We start from the raw sequence: 22,993 nt of genomic DNA, 5'->3' as shown, positions 1-22,993 counted from the left end.
CACCTAGCATACCAAATGGTGTCAAATATTGAACACAATAGCCCAGTACTCTTTAAAAGATTCATTTAAGCTTATCCATATTATGAATGGTCTAAAATGAACGATTGATTTACCAAAATGAAAAAGTCGATCAGACCTTGTGATGTTCAGAATTATTCATTATTTATGTTCTTTAAAATTCGAAACCACCAACGCGTTTCGTCCTCAATCGGACTTCTTCATGGTTTAAAGGTAAATGGGCTAAGTTCATTAAATTGTTTCCAGTTAGTAGAACCCAATAAGTTTGAAAATTGTATGCGTTCAAACAACTGTATGTTATCAGTTTAGTAGCTCAGGAGTCAAGGAGAGTGTCTCAGCGGATATTCACACCCGTCATCATGCGGTCATCTGGTTCAAGAAATTTCATGGTATCCATTATTGGAATACCCCCTCAAATTGTCAGTTTTAAGTATGTTCAATTCAATATCTTGAACCAAGACTACCTCACACCTAATCGTATTATTAAAATTAACTCTGGAGCAGATCCTAAGGGCCTGACTCACTAAGGTGAAGTTAGACCAGAAGTCTAACTGCACTATTTTTTGGTATTCACAAAGTTAAGTTAGACTTTTGGTCTAAGTTAGACTTTTGGTCAAACTTTACCTTTGTGAATCAGTCCTTAAGTTTTGACCTGAATTCTAAGGGCCTAATTCACAAAGGTAAAGTTGGGTTAAAAGACTAAGGGCCCGATGTAGGTAAACTCCAATTTACCACTTCTTAAATACCGAATCATACCGATTCGGTATTTAAGAAGTGGTAAATTGGAGGGGGGGTGATGTGGGTATTTCAGTATCGGTAAATACCGAATCTGTAAGATTCGGTATTTACCGATTCTGTAAATACCGAATCGGTATCCCCCATTGATTCCTATGGGCCTTGAAGCCCATAGGAATCAAAGGGCATTACCGAATCGGTATTTACCAATTCGGTAATTACCGATTTCTGCAAGGGTGCAGGGGGTGTCACTTTGACACCCCCTAGCACCCCCAATACAGGCTTGGGTGCCATGTGGCAGGCATATATGCCCTGGGGGCAGTTCTGCCTGCCACATGGCATAGGTGTGCATGCACACATGTGCATGCACACCGGAATCGGTATTTTACCATGAAGTTGTATTTCATGGTAAAATACCGATTCGGTAACACCTGTGGGACTCAGAAGAGTCCCACCTACATTAGGAATTTACCGATATCGTCATCCCAGGTGGTTTTGCCCGTCTCATTTCCCTGCCCTAAACTGGAAAAAGCCTCCATTAAACGTGCAGATCAGGCTTTACTGCTGGGGAAGCGTGATATCACGATTCATTGGAATAGTTCTCTTCCTCCAACCCATGAGACATGGAGCAAAGTCGTACTTCTTTGATTTCTGTCTGAAAGCATCTAATACACAGAGAGGAGGGACCTGGGCTGAGGAAAGATGTTACAGTACAGATCTGGGATTAGGGGTAGGAGGTAGCCTCCGCCTCACCCGCAGAGTTCACAGAGTATTGCCCACTCTGCGCTCAGCTTGGAACGTGGGGGCAGATTTACGTTTCCTGGCGCGTCCCTGCAAATCAACAGAGATGCGCCAGGAAAGATGCGTGACACAAGTTTACCCTTGCGCCACCACAGATGCGCTGCATTTACAATACGGCGCATCATGGCGCATGGATAAACAGATGCGTGTCGTATCTGCTGGCGTAAGGTTGGCACAGTGCTGGAGTTGTGTCGCGGGTGCGACGCAACTCCAGCACTGTTCCAACCTGACCTATCCCCAACATGGTGCATCACTCCTTACGCCTGCTTCAAGCAGGCACAGGGTTTTGATGCAACATGGCCATGAAAGTGACTGTGTGAAATCATGTAGATTTCACTGCATCACTTTTACGTGGCGTTCCGGAGACGGAACGCCCACCCTGCGCCGAAACGCCCACATGAAACCTGATGCAGGTTTCATGTGGCGCAGGGCTTTACAACGTGGCGCATCTCCCTAGATGCGTCACGTTGTAAATAAGGTGCAACTTGATGCATGGTTTACGCCGCCACTACATCATAAAAGTGACGCAACAGGGGTGTAAAAGTGTCGCACAGGGCTTGTAAATCTGCCCCATGGAGTTCAGCAAAAACTCTGCCAAATGCTACGTGGCAGAGTTTTTCTTGTGCGAGACTCGCCAACGTTAAGCTAGACCACCTCTTGGCAAGATTTCTCAACATGGATGGTCGCGGCAGGTCGCTTATAATTTATGTTTATCGCTTGCTTTTCCGATACTTTATATGAGTCACTGCGCTAAGAATTGATGGCGCCTATTTTCGTTTGGTTGAAGAAACTACTTGCCACTTTTAGTTTAATTTTACAGGACATTCTAGTTTGGTTTGATGTGACATTATTTAGAACTATAGGCTTCTGGAGGGGCTGGGATAGGGTGTATTACTTGAGGTCTGTTTTTATATTATTGTTTAAAAAAGAATACAAAAAATTGGTGGTCTTCGATAAATTAATTGATGGTACAGAAATAATACTGCTACTTTGCAATGCATACTCTTATATAAATCCGTGCCATCACCTTGTATGAAACGTGAATACATAAACTAATAAAAAATATTAAAACCGAAAGGTAGAAAATGACAACAATGATACCAGCGGGGGAGGAGCCTAGCCTGCAGCCGTGATGGCCGCCTGATCCCTCGGCTCTGCCGATCCTTCCGTCTTCCTCCCGGCCCGCACCTTCTTTTGCTATCTATCCTGTTTGTTACCAGCATCATCGGGACCGGGAGGCGATTCTGCTTCCAGCGGTGTGTTTCTTCGCGCAGCCCCAGCAGTAGAAGTGCCGGAGCGCCCTCGTCCCCATTCAGGCGCTGGCTACAGCAGATCGGGTCTTTGTCCTGACGATGGCCGGCCATGTTTTCACTCCCGTCGGACACTGAAGCGGGCAGGGGAGACCGGCGGGACCAGCTGCTCCGATGTGTTCACAGCCGCGTGGATTTGCTTTGCTCTTCTCAATTCCGCGCTTGGGGGAATTTCGAGTCTGGAGTGCAACATTGTGTCTCCGACTTACTGCAGGCACTGATTGATCGCCTTCCTTTCCAGGGTCCCGGGTGCTGCCATCTTTACGATTGTTCCCCGGCTGCTGTGTTTACTCCGGGCTGCTGCCGGTGACGAGGCTCGATTACCCACATTGCTCTGGCGCTGTGCATGGGGTCGACATGGGTTGTGCTGCCCCAGTGCCCCCAGTCATGTCGTTTTATGCGGAACCCGGATTGGGAGATCAGCTTTGTGGCGGTGATGGTGGAGACCAGCCTCAAGGACTACGACACCTCTGCGAGCCTCGCATGCAGAGACCCGTTGCTCCTCTTCCCTCTACTGTACCACTGACAGAGGTAGAAGTCCTGTGTGCCTTGGGCACTTTGAGATCTGCCCTACAAGATATTGTCCGGGACTTAGGGGCCCGGCTGGACGCTATTTCCACCTATATGCTCCCGGTGGGACGGGTTGTCCCTTGATTGCAGGACACTGTGCCATATCCTGTCCTTGATTGCGATGGAGTGTCTACCCGGGTGTGTTCGGAGACATTGAAGGTGCGTGAGCCGGAGGACACTTCAGTGTTGATTGGAAAAGTGGCGGAATGGTCTGAGGACGGCGGGCCGGCTGTTACATCCTCGGAGAGGCTTGCAGTTGCTGGAGCTGCGATGTGGCTGGAAGGAAATGTCCGGGCGCCACGTTTAGCGACTCCTCGCGGGGTTACTGACATGGCTTGCTTTTCTGTCCTGGAGTGGCTCTTATTGACTGGGCTTGCTGATCTTGGTGGTTCACTGAAGGACGTTGCATCTTCCTGTACCATTGTCATCTATATGGCTGTGTTTCGGATGGACTTTGATGGACACCCCCCCGCTCGGATGTGGTCACTTTGCTCGCTCGCCTCTTCCAAGATGTCTACCATGAGGCTGGACTATGTCGCTGCTTCGCATCGCAGGGGGCAGGGTTGAGGTTGTCTCCTCCTGTGTTCGGACTGTTTTTGCTTGTACTGCTGGGATATTGATGGACTGCCGGGGTCACTGAATATAGGTATTGTGTTGGTGGTGGGGTCTGGGATCGGGCGGCCGGAGCGATATGTGCTGGTAGTTTTGGTTTTTATCTCTGTGGCCCTCCTCCGGTCTTCTGTGAATTACGTTACTTCTTTTCTTTTCTTCTTTCCCTTTTCTGTTCTAAATTTCGGGTTCTATTTCTGGGCGACAGGCACACTGCTAGGGGGAGGGGGTAGGCCGTAGCCTCCGCATGCGTGCAGGGTGGGGGGTTGGGGGTGGGGATTTTGTTTAGTTTCAGTTTCTATGGGCCTTAATTTTTTCCTTTTCTTGGTTTCTCTTCCTTTTCCCTTTTTTCTTTGGGTCAGACGGGTGTTTATGGGTAGCGCGGAGTATTCTTTCTGCTGCTCATTCTTTTATTATTGTGGATTTGGGAGTACTGTGTCCGTGGGGCGGGCGATCGCCAGCATGTACTGTTTGTTCGTGGTATTATCCTGAAGCGTATTATTTTTTGCTGCTTTTTCAATTATTCTCTCTCGTACTGTCGCTGATTTGCTGGTTCGCTGCCTGCCATCTACTTTGATAAATTGTCCGCGTCTGATCCTTCTTATCTACAAAATATAAAATTAACCTAATTCCTCCTATACCCGGCGGTCCCTCTTTCCATATGCCACGTCCTGGACACTTTTCGCATTTTGTTGTTTGGGACTGCTGGACTGCCCTATCCTTACTTTTTGTGCTATTAATTGCTTCGAGGCCGGCCCGTGTGGTTGTGGGCCCGTAACTGTATTTCTTTGATGCACAATAAAGGTTTCAAAAATAAAAAATAAAAAAAAATAAAACAATGATACCAGCCCTTAGTAGAAGTTCACTGATGATGTCATTAATGTGCTGTTTACTATAAAAATCCCACTTAGCCAATATGGAGGACACCATACATTTTAGAGGAGCGAGAGATGCTAAAAGGGAGATCCGAACTCACCTGTGAAGAAAATGTAATCAAACTTGTTCTCCAGCAGCTCAGTAGTTTCCTTAGGTCCCCCGAGCACCACAGCATAACAATCCTACAAAGAAGTTATGAGAGATAGTATGAGTACTCACTGTTCTATACACTAACTACAGCCCTGTCTGGGGACCGCGGCCCAAACTAAAAAGTGACTCTTCAGGTAGGCCATTGTAAAGATCTGTAAGAGGTCCCTCATCCTCTCATGCAAAAGCAGTGACCCTGTCATATGCTCCCCTGGCACTCCTGGACCAAAGTTCCTGACAACTTCACACAACCCAAATGACTTCACATGGCCTGTAGTCTCCTCATGATCTCAGCCAATGTCACTATTTACAAAACCACCATCCATGATGCCTCTACCAGAATTAAAACTCTCTTAAAGGCAGCCAAACACTGTGCTTGCCAGACCCTCCAAGCCCATGTTCAATGACCAATCACAGTGCCATCACCCACTTCAAGTCACTGAGATAATAAACACTACCAGGACTTGCATCAAGAAAAACACCTAACTTCCACTCTGCCTCCTACCCAAAGTTTGATTTGAGGAGGTGATTTGCAGGTGGGGCCCAGCATCACTCACATTTATTTAGGAGAGACACCTATTTTAAATCATCAGACTTTGACTCAGAGCAAGAAAGATAAAAACACAAAAGGGGAAAGGCAGAAAAGACAGACAGAAAACCGGCAACAAAGGGAGACCTCAGGGATGAAAAAGAACATGCAGAAGTGTGATAGGGGCTGGTGGTGAATGAAAGAGGCATGAGGTGGAGTCAAGGCAGGCTGGGTATTCAGCACCCTGACATTCAATAGTGTGGGGTGTGGCCTTCTGACCAAACCTTTGGGAAATGGCACTTATTCTTTTACAAATTAAGCACTGCTCCTACCCAACTCAAAAGCCCTCCAAGTGGGCAGCTTTCCACCTCATCTTTCAGGACATCATCGATTTTATTTTAATGTCACTCTCACCATAGACTACATTTGATCCTCTTTCATCGTGAGATTTTTCCATAGAGATGCCCTCTCACCTCACCTCAACATCATGAATACCTTCCTCAGACCAGAAAGCTTTTCAGGTGACCTCAGAAGAGGCCTAATCACTCATTCCGAAAAAGCCCACCCTGGACTAGATGATCTCACCAACTACCCTAAGTGGCACTGGTATGCCCAGATGTGGGACCTGTGATCTCAGCGTCGCTGTACCCGGCTGATGAGCCCACAACTAGGGTGAAACTGGTCCTGGGTTGGTTGTGTTCCGATTCAGGTAGGACCTGGCCTGGCAGTTCAGGCTGGACTGTTCCCAGGAGGAGCATGGTCAAGACTGATTTGCATATGGCTGGGGCAAACTGAGGTGGCACAGTGAGCAAAAGAACAATGTATTGGGATGTTAACCCAAGCTATTGCCTGTGGTCAGACTTTTTGCAAGCAACCTCTTATAACCCACCAGAAATATCATTGAGAAGACAGTCTTCAATCAATTAAAAGATCAGCAAGAACAAACATCTACAGAGCTAACAATCTAGCTTCAGGTCTCACTGTAGCACAAAGACTGGTTGCCTTTGAGTCGTCGCAATGCCTTATGCCCCCTACGTCTTGATCCTTCTTAACCTCTCTGCAGACTTTGACTCAGTGAACCCCATAGCCGCAATTCACAAGTGCAAATACACATGAGCATCACTGACACTGGCATGTAATTGTTCTAATCTGCCCTCTCCATCACTAATTCATCCATATGTGAACTACAATATCCCAGAAACTGCCCATCTTTTGAGGTGCACCCCAAGGGGCATACGTCTCCCATGTTCTTCATCCTCTGCTTGGATCCCATTGGCACCCTATGCATGGACAGCAACATCAAAATCAGTAAGTTCACTGATAGCACAAAGCTCGACCAGAAGGCCTCCACCCATGAGATGTTGTGACAAACATTTGGAACCGATCGCACTCAGCGAAGTCCAACCAAGGCTGAATTCAAGGCAGCCTTTCGACATGAACTTGGAAAGCTTCCCCTCCAGCAGACAACCCCAACTAAATCAGATGAGTTCACCCAGGACATCAACCTCTCATTCAAAGAACACAGTGAAAAAAACAAGATAGCATGATTCCAGCTCTCCTGCTGAAGAATGTGGAACTACCTGCACCTCAGAACCAACTTCAGAACAGCCTTAGCCCTCTAGCACCTGGAGGATGAACACCCTGCACTGCATTGGATGCCACAAGAATGTTGGTTCCCCTCACACCCCACTTCTTAAGCCCACCACCCCTGCCCAGAGACTAACTTCCATCACAGCCATGAAAGCCAGAGTGCATTTGTTAAACAACAATGTTTCCCTCAGAGCTGCAGAGCATGAAGATGCACATGTCCTAGGTCCTGGGACTACCTGGTTAGGTGGTCTGCCATTGGGACTCAGGTTGCCCCTCACCTATGCAGCCCTACAGGGTGAGACCACCCTAGGGGTTCCCTGGGTTCGTGTTCAAAGGACACATGGCCCAGCAGTGCGGTCTGCGCTGCCCATTTTGGAACTGGACAAAGTCTTACTTGAATACAGTTGGTCCCCTTCTATAGCAGAGCAGCTACAACAAGGAAATCCAAAGGGCCTAGAATAACTTCCAGCTGTTCCAGCTGATGCCAGTCTTTCATCCTTCATTCTTTGTTGTCCACTAAGCCGGAGCAGGTTTTAACATGGTAGATGGTTAAAGGCGCTCCTCTGTAACCATATGGAGTTTGTTCTTTCTGGGTCATTTCAGTGAATAACCAGATAATGACGGACACCTCCCACCTGAAGTTCACCATGTGATATGGAGTTTGTCAAGGCGAGACGCGTCACCCATAACCTTAGGCAACTATCTCCACTCCACGTCAACACAACCACAGCCTCTTCCACACATGGTCCATCTTTACATCCACACTTGCTTCTCACATTCAGTTCTCAAGTTTTTAGGAAGAAGTAAGGGTAAAAGTTGGGGCACATCCAAAGAGGCATGGGACTGATCCAGAGGAAGCAAGATTGAGCAAGTAAAGGGGGCGCTGTAGACTATTCCACGTCTGTGTCAAGGGAGGAGAGCAAAGAGGCAACCACATTAACTTGTTCAGAATCATCTAACAGCAGCTGGAGGCAGCAAACATCTGTACCCCACCATGACACTGCAAGCCTGAAAAAGCAGTCAAACTGTATCAGATCTAGTAACCCCAGTGGAATCATAGTATTTAAAGGATATCTATTTAAACACTGCTGAGGTCCTCACATCCATCTACAAGGACATCTGATTGATTCTGGGCTTCAAGTGAAGACATCTCTACCAAAGCAGGATCAAAGGGACATCCAGATGATGCTGGAAATATGTACATTATTCTACTCATATTTTATTTAGTAATAAGAAATTAATGAGGGAAGGCCTAGTTTGTCATCTGAATTTTCCTGGCACCAAACTCCTCTAAATAGGCTTTTAAAGAGTTTTAACAGCTCATGCCACCCGCCTGTTGCAGTTCCGCTTTGACCGCTCTGGACCCCTATGCCAATCTCTTTCTGACTAGGCAGCCACAATTGAAAGTCACTGCAATTCTCTCACTGACTCTTCGACTTCCCTCCTTTCTACTGACATCAGTATGAACTGAGTTCCCTGCCCTTTTGTTGGACAGGCCTCGTGAAGGGCCCGCTCCCTCCCCGCATGAAAGGGCCCAGACACCGGCTCCCACGGTGCCCCCTGAAGAACCACCCCGGCAACCCACCGAAGCAACCCGCAACCCGTCCCCGAAGGGACGCCTGCCCCCGAACATCCCAGCATCGGCTGTCCCGGGCCTCCGTCAGCACCATTGCCCCGGCCCAGCCGCCATCTTGGACACTGCACCACGAGGTCGCGTGGCCGCAGCTCGACCCCAACCCTGGGCCTGGCCAGGCCCCGACATCGAGGCACCACCATCCACCCAGGAGGTGAAGAGACCACTTGGCAGGTCAATGGGAGAGAGGAGTGTCGATGGCTCTCCCCCGCCAGGTGCCGATCGCCCCCAGCCTCCCCGGGCGCTGGCTCCACCCCCCCGCTGGGTGTCTGGACTCCCTCATCCCGGACCTCCCGACCTCCAAGAGGGAGGGTCCGGACATCAAAGGAGCCCAGACCTATAACTGGGGCAGCTCCAGAGCAGGAAGGCAGTTGTATCCTGGAGTCGAGAGACACCTTGAAGAACTCATCCTTGACGGACTGCTGGCGCTGCCGCAGCCCTGCCTTGTGAATCATCGTTCCTGCCTGCTGGCGCTGCCGCGGCCCTCTGCAACCTACACCTTCATCGGGACCTGCTGGCGCTGCCGCGGCCCATCCTTGTGAACCATCGTTCCTGCCTGCTGGCGCTGCCGCGGCCCTCTGCAACCTACACCTTCGTCGGGACCTGCTGGCGCTGCCGCGGCCCATCCTTGTGAACCATCGTTCCTGCCTGCTGGCGCTGCCGCGGCCCTTCTCAACAAGACTTATCATCCTAGCTTGCTGGCGCTGCCGCAGCCCGACCTTCCCGTCCTCCGAGCTCGAGGATTGTGAGCTACCCATCGTGCCACTCCCGCACCGGACCGGTGCCAAGACTGTCCCGCTACCCTTTTCCCTTCAGAGACTAGAATTAAGAGGACCCTCGTGTCCCGATCTCACTGTATCGCTGATATCCTTGCTTCAAGAATCGTATATAAAGAGTGTTGACCTCAGCTTTGTGTGGTGTCCATCTGTGGGGGGGAAGTTACTTGTCTGTACAATCGCTGGAGACGGCCCTCACCGGAGGCCTCTCCCCCTGTCCTCGGCCGACCCTCCGGGTCCCCGTCTAACACCTTTCCTCTGGGAGGGGGGGGGGGCTCTAAACCTGCCCTACTATCCACTCAATCAGGGCCTCCTCTTGCTCCTTGCCCTGTTTGATTCTGCCTCTGACAGCTGATTCCATCACTCCAGCTTTGAGGTCTCTACAGCCCCTGGCCACACACAGCCTACCAGGTCTAGGGAGTACCCAAGGCGCACAGTCAGTCCAACACATGAGAGCTGTATCACTGCCACCCCACTGCCAGGCCCAGATAAATGTGATCTCAGCACAGCCATCTCACAATGCTAATCTGCACCTTCCTACATCGCTAGTTAAAGCACAGCCACCAATACAGAGAAATGTGTTATTAACCACAAACCTATTCTAGTTGTAACACTCACAACACACTATGGACTAAGAGCCCAAGGAGGAGCGGCAGCCCCCTACTGCTGTGAGACAGTTTTTGGATTGCACTCCTCTCACACGTGATCTGACAGTAGTAGGGTGCTTCAGTGTGTCCCTCACTCGTGGGTGTCATCAGCAAGAGGGCACACTGCCACTCAGTGCCACAGCACTCCAGAGAGCAGCCAGTATTCATCACCAGTCCAATATCACAGTGTATTGCGAAGGGTAACCCCGAGCACGCAGATGTATGACGGAACACCGCATGCATTTACCGTGCATGCCTTTACAGCGCAGTCTCTACCCCGACTGCGAGGTTACCACGCATTACTTTACAACGCAACTCCTTACAACAACTTGCCTTAGGGAAGCGATGGACTTTGTACTAGTATAATTTACTATTCCAACTCCAGTCTATGGAACAATAGAGATAGTGTTGGACTTTAAAATGCAACACCAGTACAACGCGCCCCCTAAAGCAAGTTGTAATGTCTTGCGTGGTAAAGGAACGAGTGGTAATGTCACAGTCGGGGTAAGGACTGCTCTGTAAAGGCAGATTGTGGTAATTACTGCATGGTAAAGAATGGTTCCGTCAGCACGCTAGACTTACAAGGGTACTTGGCAGATGTCTCCTAGTTGAGGGTGTACATCATGAAGCATTGCCACCACCACAAGTACTCTGAACGAGGGCAACACACCAAGGCGCTAGCCGCTCTGGTGCAGCCACAGCCTGTACCAGGGGATCCAGCCAAGCCAGGTCCACCAACATTAGCATGGTTTCACCCTAGACTTCTTCCAGGCTTGTGGCTCCAAAACATCCCAGACCTAGAGGTAATGGTCAGGGTGTTCTTTTCAAATAGAGTTATCATGTTTAGAAAACAAACTTCAGGATGTGTGAAATGCTTGAGGGGTTGCAGTAGATTCCTGCAAGATACATCTAAGAAGCTGATTTAAGAGTTATCCAAAGTTTCATCAGTTCGCTTCATGACAAATACTACCACACTAAAAACGAAGGGTATCACACCTTGTCGAGATAGCGAGGCACCAGATCGGACACCAGCTTCTCCATATTCGTGCTGATCTCTGATGGCTTCAGGATGGCGCAGTTTCCTATAAGGGAAAAAAAAAACATTCAAGTCAGACAATCCTTGGAGGTCACAGGCGTTCCTTTGGGTGGACAGAAGTCAATGTTCTCCAAGTCTGCAGAAGACACAGATTGTGATGAGTAGCTTTCTACGCAGACCGGGCACTCACCAATGACCACACCACACATGGAGAGTAGGTATGCCTGTCTTCTTCATTCGTCAGAGTGTAAGCAAGAACTCAACGTCCTAAACCTGCATTCAGTTCATTACCCTTCAATGCTTATGTCACAGGACTACGTAGTCAATCAGGAATTTTTGTCATTCCTTATTTACACAGCACTACACGGTGCATGATATGTTGTGTTTTGTTGTGCTACAGGTACTTGTGTAGCCCACGATAGCCACAATGTCTGAATGCCCAGAGGAGATTTCAATCATTGTTCTGGATTACCTGGAATTCGTGTAAACAATCTGTTCTAAGAGGATAGCCCACCTGAGATTGACAGGGTTAGTGAAAACACTAAATGGGCCAACCTGCACAAGGGTAGTGGGAGTCAGAGGCAGATCTATGTTTGGCATTGAGGGCGGAATGTTGCCAGAAGGGTGGACTCTGGCACTGTGACCACAATGTTTCCATTGGCAGTGGGCAAGAAAAGGGAGCAGGAAGGCAGTGGGAGAGTGTGGTGTCAGTGTAGTAATGACACAACATGTTGCATGCAGTGAGCTGCCACCAATGTGTTGGGCAAAAAGATAAAGGGCAGGTTTGTGAAGGTGAGTGTTTTTGGGTTAGTCCACTACACGATAACAGTGAAGGTAAGACGGGGCAGTGGCACAAGGAAGGAGAGCAGAGGTTGTAGTGTGGTGGTGAGGGAGGTGTATTGCCACTTACTGACCTTCTCCTGCTGTGCACACTAGGAGCGGTTCATTGAGGGGCCACTCTGGGGTCAAGTGGAGGATAGATCGGGGCTGATGAAAGCTGATTAAAAACACAATACCAGGGGGGGTTCAGCTTTGGGGCTTTGACGGATGTAGCAAAAAAAAGCATCCATATGCTAGCAGATGGAGTGATGCATGGCAGACTTTGCACAAACTGACATTATGGGGCCCATTAGGATGGCGGGCGGATTGCCCCACCAGGCTGGCGGTAGCCACCGCCGGCCTGGGGGGGGGGGGGCAACCCGCCCGTCATCCGCACTGAAATGACCCCCCGCCACTTTAGGATGGCTGGGGGGTCCGCAGCGGACGGAAATACCGTCTGCTGCTTTTTACCCCCGGTCGCCTTGCGGCCGGGGCGGAAAAGGTTTAATATGGTGGTGGTGTCTATTAGGCACTGCCAGCCATATTCTGATGGGCCAAAACAGATTCCTTTTTGAGGCGGCGATGATGCAACGGAAAGGCATGCGGTCTTCACTTCGGGGTTCCCCCTGCGGGCCCCCGGAGTGAAGGAGAGGTGGGGGGTGCACACGGGGGTACCTGTGGTACCCCCCTGCATTTGCATTAACAAAGCGGCAGGCACCGCGCGGTGCCTGCCGCTTTGTTGATGCAAATGTATCCGTGCATTTTTAGCATTGTGGCGGGCGGCGCTGAGAGCACCGCCCACCACAATGCTAAAAATGCAAGATGCGCCCGCCACAGTGGCGGGCGCATCCTAATACCCCCCACGGGACCCCCGCCCTTATGGCGGGCGGTCCCAATGACCGATAGGATGCCGGGCGGACTAAATCCCCCTGTCATCCTAATAGGCCCCTATGTGTGCACTTTTTGGGGCGTGTTTGCACGGTAACAGTGGTGAGGAATGTGGTGCACACTTTCTGGTAGAGTTTCCAGGGAGCAGCAATTGTGTTTCTTTAACCAGGACGGATGAAACCTGCTGTTGGTAATGTAGATGTTATTAACTTCTTCAAGGTTTGATTATTCAGACCTGTGTGAAGACAGCCAGGCCATGAAGTGTAGGATGGCAGTGAGGGTGAGGAGGGCTGTAGCAGGGTGCTGAAGGGACTACCTAGTGCTTGAGACTTTTCCAGAAGGCAGGGGTAGTGTGCAGAGGAGTCTGGGGCGGAGTTTGACTTCTACATTCTTTTCTTGCCCTTTGTCGACCTCAGTTCGGCTTTTGATTATGTTAGTCACCATAACCTCTGGAGCACCCTAGAGTCCCTTGGGGCAGAACCCCAACTTATTTACTTTTTAAGGCAAGATGCACAGGCGAGTGTCCGCTATGGAAGTGCAGGCGAGTATAGTTTTAAATTCCCTGTCAGGAATAGGGTAGGGCAGGGGTGAGAGTTAGCCCCTTTCCTTTTTACATTGTACATAAACCCCCCAGGTGCAACACTGTCCAGGGAATGTCAGGACTTACCTCGTATTGGTCGACACGGTCGATCACAACATCTTGATCGACCGTGTCAATTCCATGGGCATCCAGGATAGAGCGGGAGATCTGCTACTTTCTTTTCTCTCCGAACGCTCCCAAATGGTCACGTTGGGCAATTATCATTCTGCCCAAATGACCTTACCATGTGGCGTCCCGCAAGGCTCATCCCTGAGTCCATTGCTTTTTAACATTTATGTGATGGAATTAGCAAGAATCATCAAGCTATATGGGATGAGCCTAACATCCCATGCTGATGACACCCAATTGGTGTTAGCGATAAAAAACAATGGAGAGAGAGTAGCAGCTAATTTCCAACTGGGTATGCTTGCCATCAGCAAATGGATGGCAGAAAATTGCCTCAAGCTTAACTCCGAGAAAACGGAGGTTATGATTTTTGGCAAACTCCATCCGATCTGGTCCAGTTCCTGGTGGCCTGCTGACCTAGGCTCTCCTCCCAATCCAGTTGCTAAGGTGAAAAATCTTGGAGTTATTCTGGACGAAAAGCTTACGTTTGCTGCTCATGCAAATGCCATTGCATCTGCTTCCTTTTATAAAATTAAAATCATCAAAAAGATCTTACCTTACCTACCTCCTTGTTCAGGCAGAACATTGATCACTGCCTTTGTAATGTCCTCATTGGATTATTGCAACGGGCTGTTTATGAACACCCAACAGAAAGTGATCTCTAAGTTGCAATCGGTGCTCAATGCGGCTGCCAGAATGCTCTCAGCAACTCCTAAGTTCATGCCTATCGCACATGTAATAAAAAGTTACCATTGGCTTACTGTGAAAAACAGAATAAAGTTCAAGGCTTTGTGCATTGCTTATAAAGCAACCCGCAACCAAGGACCTCGCTTCCTTTTAAATGCCCTATCATTTCATGTCCCTAATAGACCACTACGGTCTGCCAATGCCTTTTTGATGTCCGTGCCTAGAACCAGAACGGCTTCCTTGGGTGACAGACGTTTCGTGGTGTCTACCACAAAACTATGGAACTCATTGGACCTGGAGATGCGATCCTCCGAATCCTTGATGATTTTTCGCAGAAAAATCAAAACATGGTTATTCAATCAATAACTCTCCGCTGCTCGCCCTCTAGAGTCTTAGTATACTGTTACTAGCGCCGAGACGCCCTTGGGCATTTGTGCGCTTTATAAGTTTCATAAATAAATAAATAAATAAATTGGCAATCATCCAATTGCAGCATTACTATATGCGAATATGCCGTTTTATTATCCTGCACGCAAATAGGACTGCAAAGAGTTGTATCTAGCTTTGTAACATGTATGTCAAGCTTAGATCTCCACGTGAACATCACCAAAACATTTGTTATGAAATGTGGCAAGTCTAGTGCAAAGTGTCGGGATATTTTTTATCAAAAACAAAAAAACTTGAATTTGCTAGCTTTTTTTCATATCTGGGAATTGTCTTTGAAAAAAGGGGTTCGTGGTTAAATGCTATGACATCAAGAAAATTGTTATTTGCTAAAGCCTCAGGAGCTCTGGTGAACTTCGCAAGAAAACTAAGAAAGCGATCTATTAGCGAATTGTTAAAAATGTACAAAGTTAAATGTATTTCAACAGCTATGTACAGAGCCAGAATTTGGGGCCTTGCAAATGTAGAGCTGCTGCAGTTAGTTGAGAATTAGTTTTTAAGATACCTTCTTGCCGCTCCGAATAGTACGGCCACGTATATTTGTCATGCGTAATTGGAAATGCCATATCTATCCGACTAAACGGCACAAGATATGGGTTAGTACCGCCACCGGCCTCAATGGTGATGTGATAAACGATTGCCTTAAACGGCGGTGGGTGTCTCGCATCCCATGGCTCCACTACGTTAACAACTTTGTGGTTGACCTGGGATGTCCAGAATATTTCTCTAACCCGGCTAGTATCACTATAATTCCAAGGAAAGTTTTAGGTAATTTTTCAGGTAATTTTTGCCGAATGATCACGTTCCCAAATATGAATGATTGGTCACTTTCCTTAGGCCCCTACCCGTGTGAGGATACATCTACCCAGTCTACCATTCACATTATGTTTTTCTATAAATGTTATACATTATTACGAAAAAGATGGATTTTGCCTATTTTAAGAGACTTAGGTTTGAGACAATGTCGCCCGCCTTTTTTAAATTACAACTTCTGGATGATGGAATTTGTATTGATTGTTTAACCAAATAAATGAAAGGGGTGATTAGATGCTGAAGAACAATGTAATGCTTCTATTTTTATTGTCATGTGATTATATTTATAAACTTTTGTGTGATAATGGATGTATAGGAAATGATGTTGCAGTTTTTAACCAATATGAATATTTTTATAATGGTTTGCTAATGCACACGTAAGATATGATGCATATTTTTAATGTACTGTGAATAAAGCTTCTTTTGATTTCATTTGATTTGACTGTGCATTAGTATAGGAGCGCTGGCTGTGGGATGGTGCCGGAGCGTTGACTGTGCATTAGTGTAGCAGGGCTGACTGTGGGTTCGTTTAGGACCATTGCATGTGGGCTGTTGCATGGTGTTGGAGCTAGGCCTGGTCGGCAAATTCAGTTCTGCTCACGGAATTTGTGGAATTTTGGTAATTTCGCGTTCTGCGGAGAACGCAAAATTGCCCAAAAATCTGAGTTCCGCAACTTCGCAAAATTTTTGCTTGTTCGCGTTCTCAAAATGCGTGTTTGCAGGATATTGCCCCACGAGCATGCAAACAGAGATTGCAAACAGGAAAAAAGCATCGTGAACAAGCAATTCCGCGTGTTCGTGGAATTTCTGCGTGTTCGTGGAGATTTTATACCATTTCGCGCCCACCCCTAGTTGGAGCACTGGCTCTGGGATTGTGAAGGAAGACTGGCCGAGGGATAGTACAGGAGCATTGGCTGTGGGATGATGATGATGACATGCTGATAGTAGGGTGAAGGTAGGAATGGTGGCTATTGGATGGTGAATTAGCACTGGCAACAATGTTGGTTAGTGTTGGATAACTTCGTATGGGAAGGCGTAGGAACACGAGCTGTGGAATGGAGTATATGAGTGTTTGCTGCAGGGATGATAAAGAAGCGCAGATTGTGAAGGAATGCTATCTCTGAAATGGTGAGGGATCTCCTCCCGTGGGATGATGTATCACCACTGGTGGTAGGAAGGTGAAGAAGGTCTAGCTATGGGTCAGTGTAGGAGGGCTGGCTGTACAAACAGTGAAGGAGCGTTGGCTGTGAGATGATGATGTGCTACAACAGGAATGGTGAAGGGGTGCTGGCTGTCGGGTCTGTGTAGGCGTGTTGGCCATGGAGATGGTGTAGGAGCTTTAGCTATGTGATGATGACGGAGAGCTAGCTATAGGGTGAATATAGGAGTGATAGCGGTAGGGTGAGTGTAGCGGTGCTGGCAGTAGAGTGAGCAGTGAGCATTGAAGCGCTGACAGTGAGTTGAAGATGAAGTGCTGGCCTGGCTGTAGGTGAATGTAGGAATGCTGACTATAGGATTTGTGTTAGTGGTTGACGGTAGGAAAGCGCTTGAGGATGTGGGATAGTGTAGGAGCGCCTGCTGTATGTTGATGGAGTGCTGGCTGTAGTGTACTAGCTGTAGTGTGGGTGTTGGAGTGCTGACATTGGTGGAGTTGAAGATGTGGTAGCTATGGGTTAGTGTCAGTGATTTGGCTGTGGGTTGATGAATCAGTGCTGGCTGTAGGGTGAATGTAGGCGTGCTCACAGTGCAGGAGGGAGCAGTAACTCAGCAGTGGGTGGGTATTCCACAGGGGCAGCAGTTGTGTAGTTTGACTCCACCCACTCCACATTCACTCACCTGCAGCGATGGCTCCCACAAGCGGAATCAGAATAAGACTCAGTGGATAGTTCCAGGGACCGATGATGAGCACCACCCCGTATGGATCCTTACGGATAAACGCAGTGTCTTGACTTGTCGCCTGTAAGGAGAAAGGTGCAGTTCACAACTTGGATGGCCAACTCTACCTAATCACTTTACACATTGTGACTACAGAGACATGATGAGACAATGTTGCCTTTGGGAGCAGGTGTACAAACAGCTGTGGATCATGTTTTGGGGTTTTTATTCCAATGCCTCATCCTCTCAATCTTAAAGGGTATACCGCAGGAGGGTCTGAGACTGACACAAGTGTGACTCTTGAAACTGTACTGGAGGTCTAATCCCTCTACTGGGTCCTGGAGTAAGCCTTGGATCCTCGCTGTTGTTTCTTCTGAGAGACAGGTAGAAAATTAACAATTCCATTGTCAGAATAGTGTTAAGTTGTGAAACACCAGTGGCAAATACCAGTATCTACCCCACATATGACCCAATACCCACCTACTGCTGCAGGACCCAAAGAGATGGTATGGAATGCTATAAAAAGACCTTGGCAGGACCCCTGAGAATGTGGGCAGTCACTGGGGTGGGTAGACAACAGAATTAGATGTAATCCGAGGTACCTTTTAGCTAAGGGAATAGGATACTTGTCATCCAGCTTTAACCCTTCACCTAAATAAGCTGGAAATAAGCACTGAACAAAGATTGTACTTCACAACTGGGCAGGGCCCCAACACAGTGACAATACCCTGGGAAGAGCAGGCCCTTGGCTTTGCCATCACATTCACTGCCACCCCATGTGTGGGTTGTTGGACTAGTTAGAAACTGTGGAATCTGGAGACGTGGTTTGCAATCCCGACCTCCCTAGACTTCTAAAGTTACTATTGGCCTAATGGTTACAAAACAGATGTAAATGTACTCCGGCTAAGCCTTGTCTAGCGCCTAATATGAACATTCACAGGTACTGCAGCACACTCTCATAGAAAATAACAGGGGTTGGAACTTAAAATAACACCCCATGTTCAATAAACTTCAAATAATTAAGTATATGAATGTATTGAACATAAATATTTACATATACCTATATATCTATAAATGCAACAAATGGTGGAAAAAAACTACAAGCACAGGGTGAGGTTGATGCAATCCTGAAGTGGAGCTGCCAGCCCCAGAATCAATCCATTGACTGAGGAAGTATCCGCAATGGAGGGAATGCACATCAGCATTGAAACTATAGTGAGCTTGTTTGTATGACACCATAGAATGGGTCTATTTCACTTTGTGACTTGATCACAACTTATTGCACAAAATACAGCGAGCAGTGAAATATGGGAAGTATTTCACAGTTGCCTGTAAATACAGATGACATCATCATAATGACAACCTTCAATCCACTGTACAGAGCTTTACCACTGTCTGGGCTATTAGGAGTATGTGGAATAGTGGATCAAATTATGAAACAAGGTTTTCTAAAATATGTGGAAAAAACGCAAATGATATAACACTTTCTCATTTGAATTATTGTCACTCAGTTTAGCTAGAAACAACATTTTTGTGAAATCTGTAAATTAGGTGGTAAATACTGTAGATCCATAATTATGTGGTAAACACTGCAGCCACAGAATCAAATAAATCCTCTGGCTCTCACCAATGTTCCTTATTTCATCAACATTATGTATTAATAAAATGTAAACTTAACCATTCTACTTCCGTTCACTACTCTGTTCGCTTTACTTTGCAGAAAACAGCATTTTCAAATTAACTATCCCAAAATAGGAGCATGGACCTCTACACGACAGTCTCGGCATTTGGTGGCGGACAACCTCCATTCATATCCAACAAACCTCCATATCCGGAGAAAAAGAAGCACGCTGGACCAGATTTCAGAAATGACTTGTGCTTTATTCCATAAAGAAACAGCCTTGTTAAAAGTCCTTACGCGTTTCAGCCACATTGGTAGCCTTGTTCACAGGTGAGCTGTATATACAAAAGGCATTTGGTAGTAGAAAAGTTAGGATTCCTAACTTTACTACTACTAAATGCCTTTTGTGAATACCAGAAGTCGTAACATTAGGATTTTGTCTCAGTTTAGTAGTAGTAAAGTTAGGAATCCTAACTTTACTACTACTAAATGTCTTCTGTGAATACCAAAAGTAGTAAGTTCAGGATTTTGTCTCAGATTACTTTTGTGAATCGGGCCCTCTGTCATTACTTTAAACTTTTTTTCCAGCAAATGTATAGTTTAATTTCATCATATTGAGCCAAGAAAAAGGAGAGGGAGGAACATTTTTGGGGGGAATTAAAGTACAGTATGGTGAACAGGAACACAGTCCTTGAATTTAGCCTAGGAAGTTAAGAGGACAATAGAAATGAGATGGTAGAAAACAAAAGATATTTCAGTTTCAGTTTTAACTATAGTTTGCTTTGTCTAATAGTCAGTTAACTTGTACAATAAAATAAATACAATACTATTAGCTGATATGAAAATTACCATAACTAAAGGACTGACAGCACCTTTTTACAGCCATTAAATAATGTCCAAGGTCAATCGTCACATTGAAAAAAAACATATTTAGCAATAAATTCATGATATTTTAAAAATAGCAGTTCTAAAATGCTATGCTGCATGTCCAAAAATAGCAAAATAGTGTGCAAAGCAGAGCATTTATAGTTAATAACACAAATGCATTTTTCTTCGTTTCTTTGGATCCTGTCTACCAGCGAATGAGACGAGAACAATGGATGAAGTCCTACAGGGAGTTTGAAAATCTTTTCTCTTAAGGGATATTTCAGCATAGTATACAGATGAGGGTTAGTCATCATTCCCTAAACGACGACAGTCATTTCTAATTGAAACCTGCATTGAAGATTGCCTCAGCACCTTTTTTGACGAGGAGGATCCCATGATTACTGTGACCAATCCTATGTATTTGCTTTTCTCTTTTTCTCAAATATGTGCTCCCTGACAATTTGCCTATTTAGCATCTATCCAGCATAATTTGCACATTTTTGGGAAGTCATCACAAGATATTTGTTAGAAGAATCCTATCATGCGAACCCCACAAATTCTTCCCAAGAGGTCAGTTTTAATTTGGGCATAGGATAAAGGATAATTACGCACGTATATAGCGCATGACTACCCGTAGGCATCTCGGCGCTTGTACGAATACCGCCGAGGAACCCTTCCTGGCCTTTCCCTGTGAGGAGCCCACTCCTGTGCACCCCCAAGGTGAAGTCAGGCATCCTCAGCGTTGTTGGAGCCGTTGTAGAGATTAAGCAAGCTATTGCCCAGAGGTGCAGAGTGGGACTCCATGATTAGAATAGGCACCGAGGCGAGAATTATCAGGTCCAAGGAAATTGAGCCCGAGACCCGCCGAGGCGGGAATTGAACCCTGGTCCCGGGCCAGACCTCTGCATCCGGGTCTGCCACTCTAACCATTGAGCCACACTCCTCTACACCTGGACCAGGTGGATGATGCTTTTTCCATCATCCACCTGCACAGGAAATGGCATTACTGATTTTAAGCAAAAACTGTCTTTAAAAGAAGAAGCCAATTAAGAAGTCTCATTTGTATCCTCCATATTCATAAAACTGCTGGATTTCACACCCCCCATCTGCACTGGAGGTGACATCACTGGATTTTCTATCATCCATCTACACTGAAAGGGACATCACCTCCTCCCCCCAGGACCTAAGTATCAAAGCTCAGCAGAATGTTTGGGGAGAGGAGTTGGCCTAACGGCTAGGGCGGTCGACCTCGAATCTGGGGAACCGGGGTCGAGTCTGGACAATGACGCTGAACATTCTGTGATTCTGGGCAAATCACTTAATCTCCCCGTGCCTAACAAAAAAATGAATGTGTCCTCATGTAATACAACTGGTGATATGTAAAGCGCTCTGATACCCGATACCGGGTCAAGTTTGCGCTATTTAAAACTCTGTAAAAAAAATATATATATATCAGCTGATGAGTACAGTGGGCACGGCACAGACATGCCAAAAGTGCATCAAGGGAAAGCCAAACTGTGCCCTGCACTAGGAGCCCTGGTCCTTCCCCCTCCTGACACTACCCGGCTGAAATTTGCACTAATACTTTCATGGTGTGTCTATTGGAATTTGCAGTTTTTGGAACTGGACAAGATTTTGTACAATTTTAAAACAGCTACCAAATGTCTACATGTCATCTTCAGTTATTGCTGGCTTCTTAGCCAACACTGAAATGCATGTCACGATTTTTGACACCATAATTGCAGTCTTTAAATCAAAACTACAAGCTCTAAAGTGCAACATATTGTGTTCTGAAAATTTAGGAGAGCCTGATTGTGCATGTCACATTAACTTATTGTTGACTGCATAATTCATCAATCTTTTCAATTATCATATTAAAAGATATAAATCCATAGTTGATAATATTTATATTGCTTCTTTAAACGGTTATACAAGGCGATGGCCCCAGGAAGGCTCCAACACATTTTTAGAACGGTTAATTAACACACAATGTGAAGCATTTGGGATTTGCTTAGATAACATAGATGGGAAAAAAGAAGTCATTGATACATTCATGACAATAATGAAAGGAATCAAGGAAGGGTTAACTGCCTATCGGAAAAGTCCCGTTTCTGAGAGAAGGGGGTGGTTTGATTCAATATGCACTAACGCTCATAAGGGATTAAAAGCCGCCTCACATAAATCACCTAGAAATTAACAAGAAGTTTAGGCTTGTAGACAGGTCTACAAACTAGCCTTGAAGCGGCGAAAGGAAGGTCAGAGAGACAAAGCATGGGAGACCCTGCATGAAGTAAGCCTCAGTAAGACAACACGGCCTTCTGGCGTGCAGTTCACTCCCATTTTTAGGTCTCACCTGAGCCAGCGCACGCGCTGCCCTGGCAGTTAATGTTGTTGCAGTAAGGATATTGTGCTGCATAACTAAATACTTATAAGGTCCCAAAGGCGAGACCTATTGGCTATGCCAATGCTTGTTTGAGAGATGCATGCGGTCCTCGTATGGAGATTGCCATTAGGAAAGGCAAATGGGTGGCCCATTTCCCCAAAGTTTATACTAAGCATTTGGAGGGTTCTGCAAGTCCAGGCCTATTCGTATCTGACTCTTTAGAAGATGCCTTACCCCCTAAACATGTTAGCCTTACATTCGACTTAGAGGAGATCAATATGGCTTTTAAGGCAAGCAAAGGGGGGAAGCACCGGGCCTAGGGGGCATCCCTGTGGAACTCTGCAAATGTAACATCACTTTGTGGGGCCCATTGCTGACTGTGGTCCTTAGAGCCTGCTGTAGTGCAGGTTTCTTGAACCCCTGGAGAGACTCACTTACTGTCCCCATTTTTAAGAAGAGCGACAGCAATAACCCCGCCTGTTACAGACTCTTTATTAGAGTCCTTGGTTAAGGTGGTGGGTCGGATCATCCTGAATAGACTATTGGACTTAATGCAATTAAATTCTGTCGAATTTACAATATGGATGCAGCTCAGTTCTAAGGGACAATTGAA

The 22,993-nt window shown here is 46.7% G+C and overlaps 1 protein-coding gene across 1 annotated transcript in view; it reads right to left on the bottom strand.

Annotated features, from left to right (window-relative positions):
* Positions 1-22,993, bottom strand: part of LOC147736545 (aldehyde dehydrogenase family 3 member B1-like) — a 197,903-nt gene that overhangs the window by 44,954 nt on the left and 129,956 nt on the right. Inside the window, exons 5-7 of the mRNA XM_086953293.1 lie at positions 17,471-17,591; positions 11,238-11,323; positions 5,020-5,101 (exon numbers count right to left, since the gene is read on the bottom strand). Coding sequence (XP_086809419.1) covers positions 5,020-5,101; positions 11,238-11,323; positions 17,471-17,591 — 289 coding nt within the window. The remainder of the gene's footprint in view (positions 1-5,019; positions 5,102-11,237; positions 11,324-17,470; positions 17,592-22,993) is intronic.

The sequence above is a fragment of the Lissotriton vulgaris genome, chromosome 1_2 (genome assembly GCF_964263255.1).
Source record: "Lissotriton vulgaris chromosome 1_2, aLisVul1.2, whole genome shotgun sequence".
Lineage (NCBI taxonomy): Eukaryota > Metazoa > Chordata > Amphibia > Caudata > Salamandridae > Lissotriton > Lissotriton vulgaris.
This window is presented reverse-complemented; position numbering and strand designations above follow the sequence as displayed.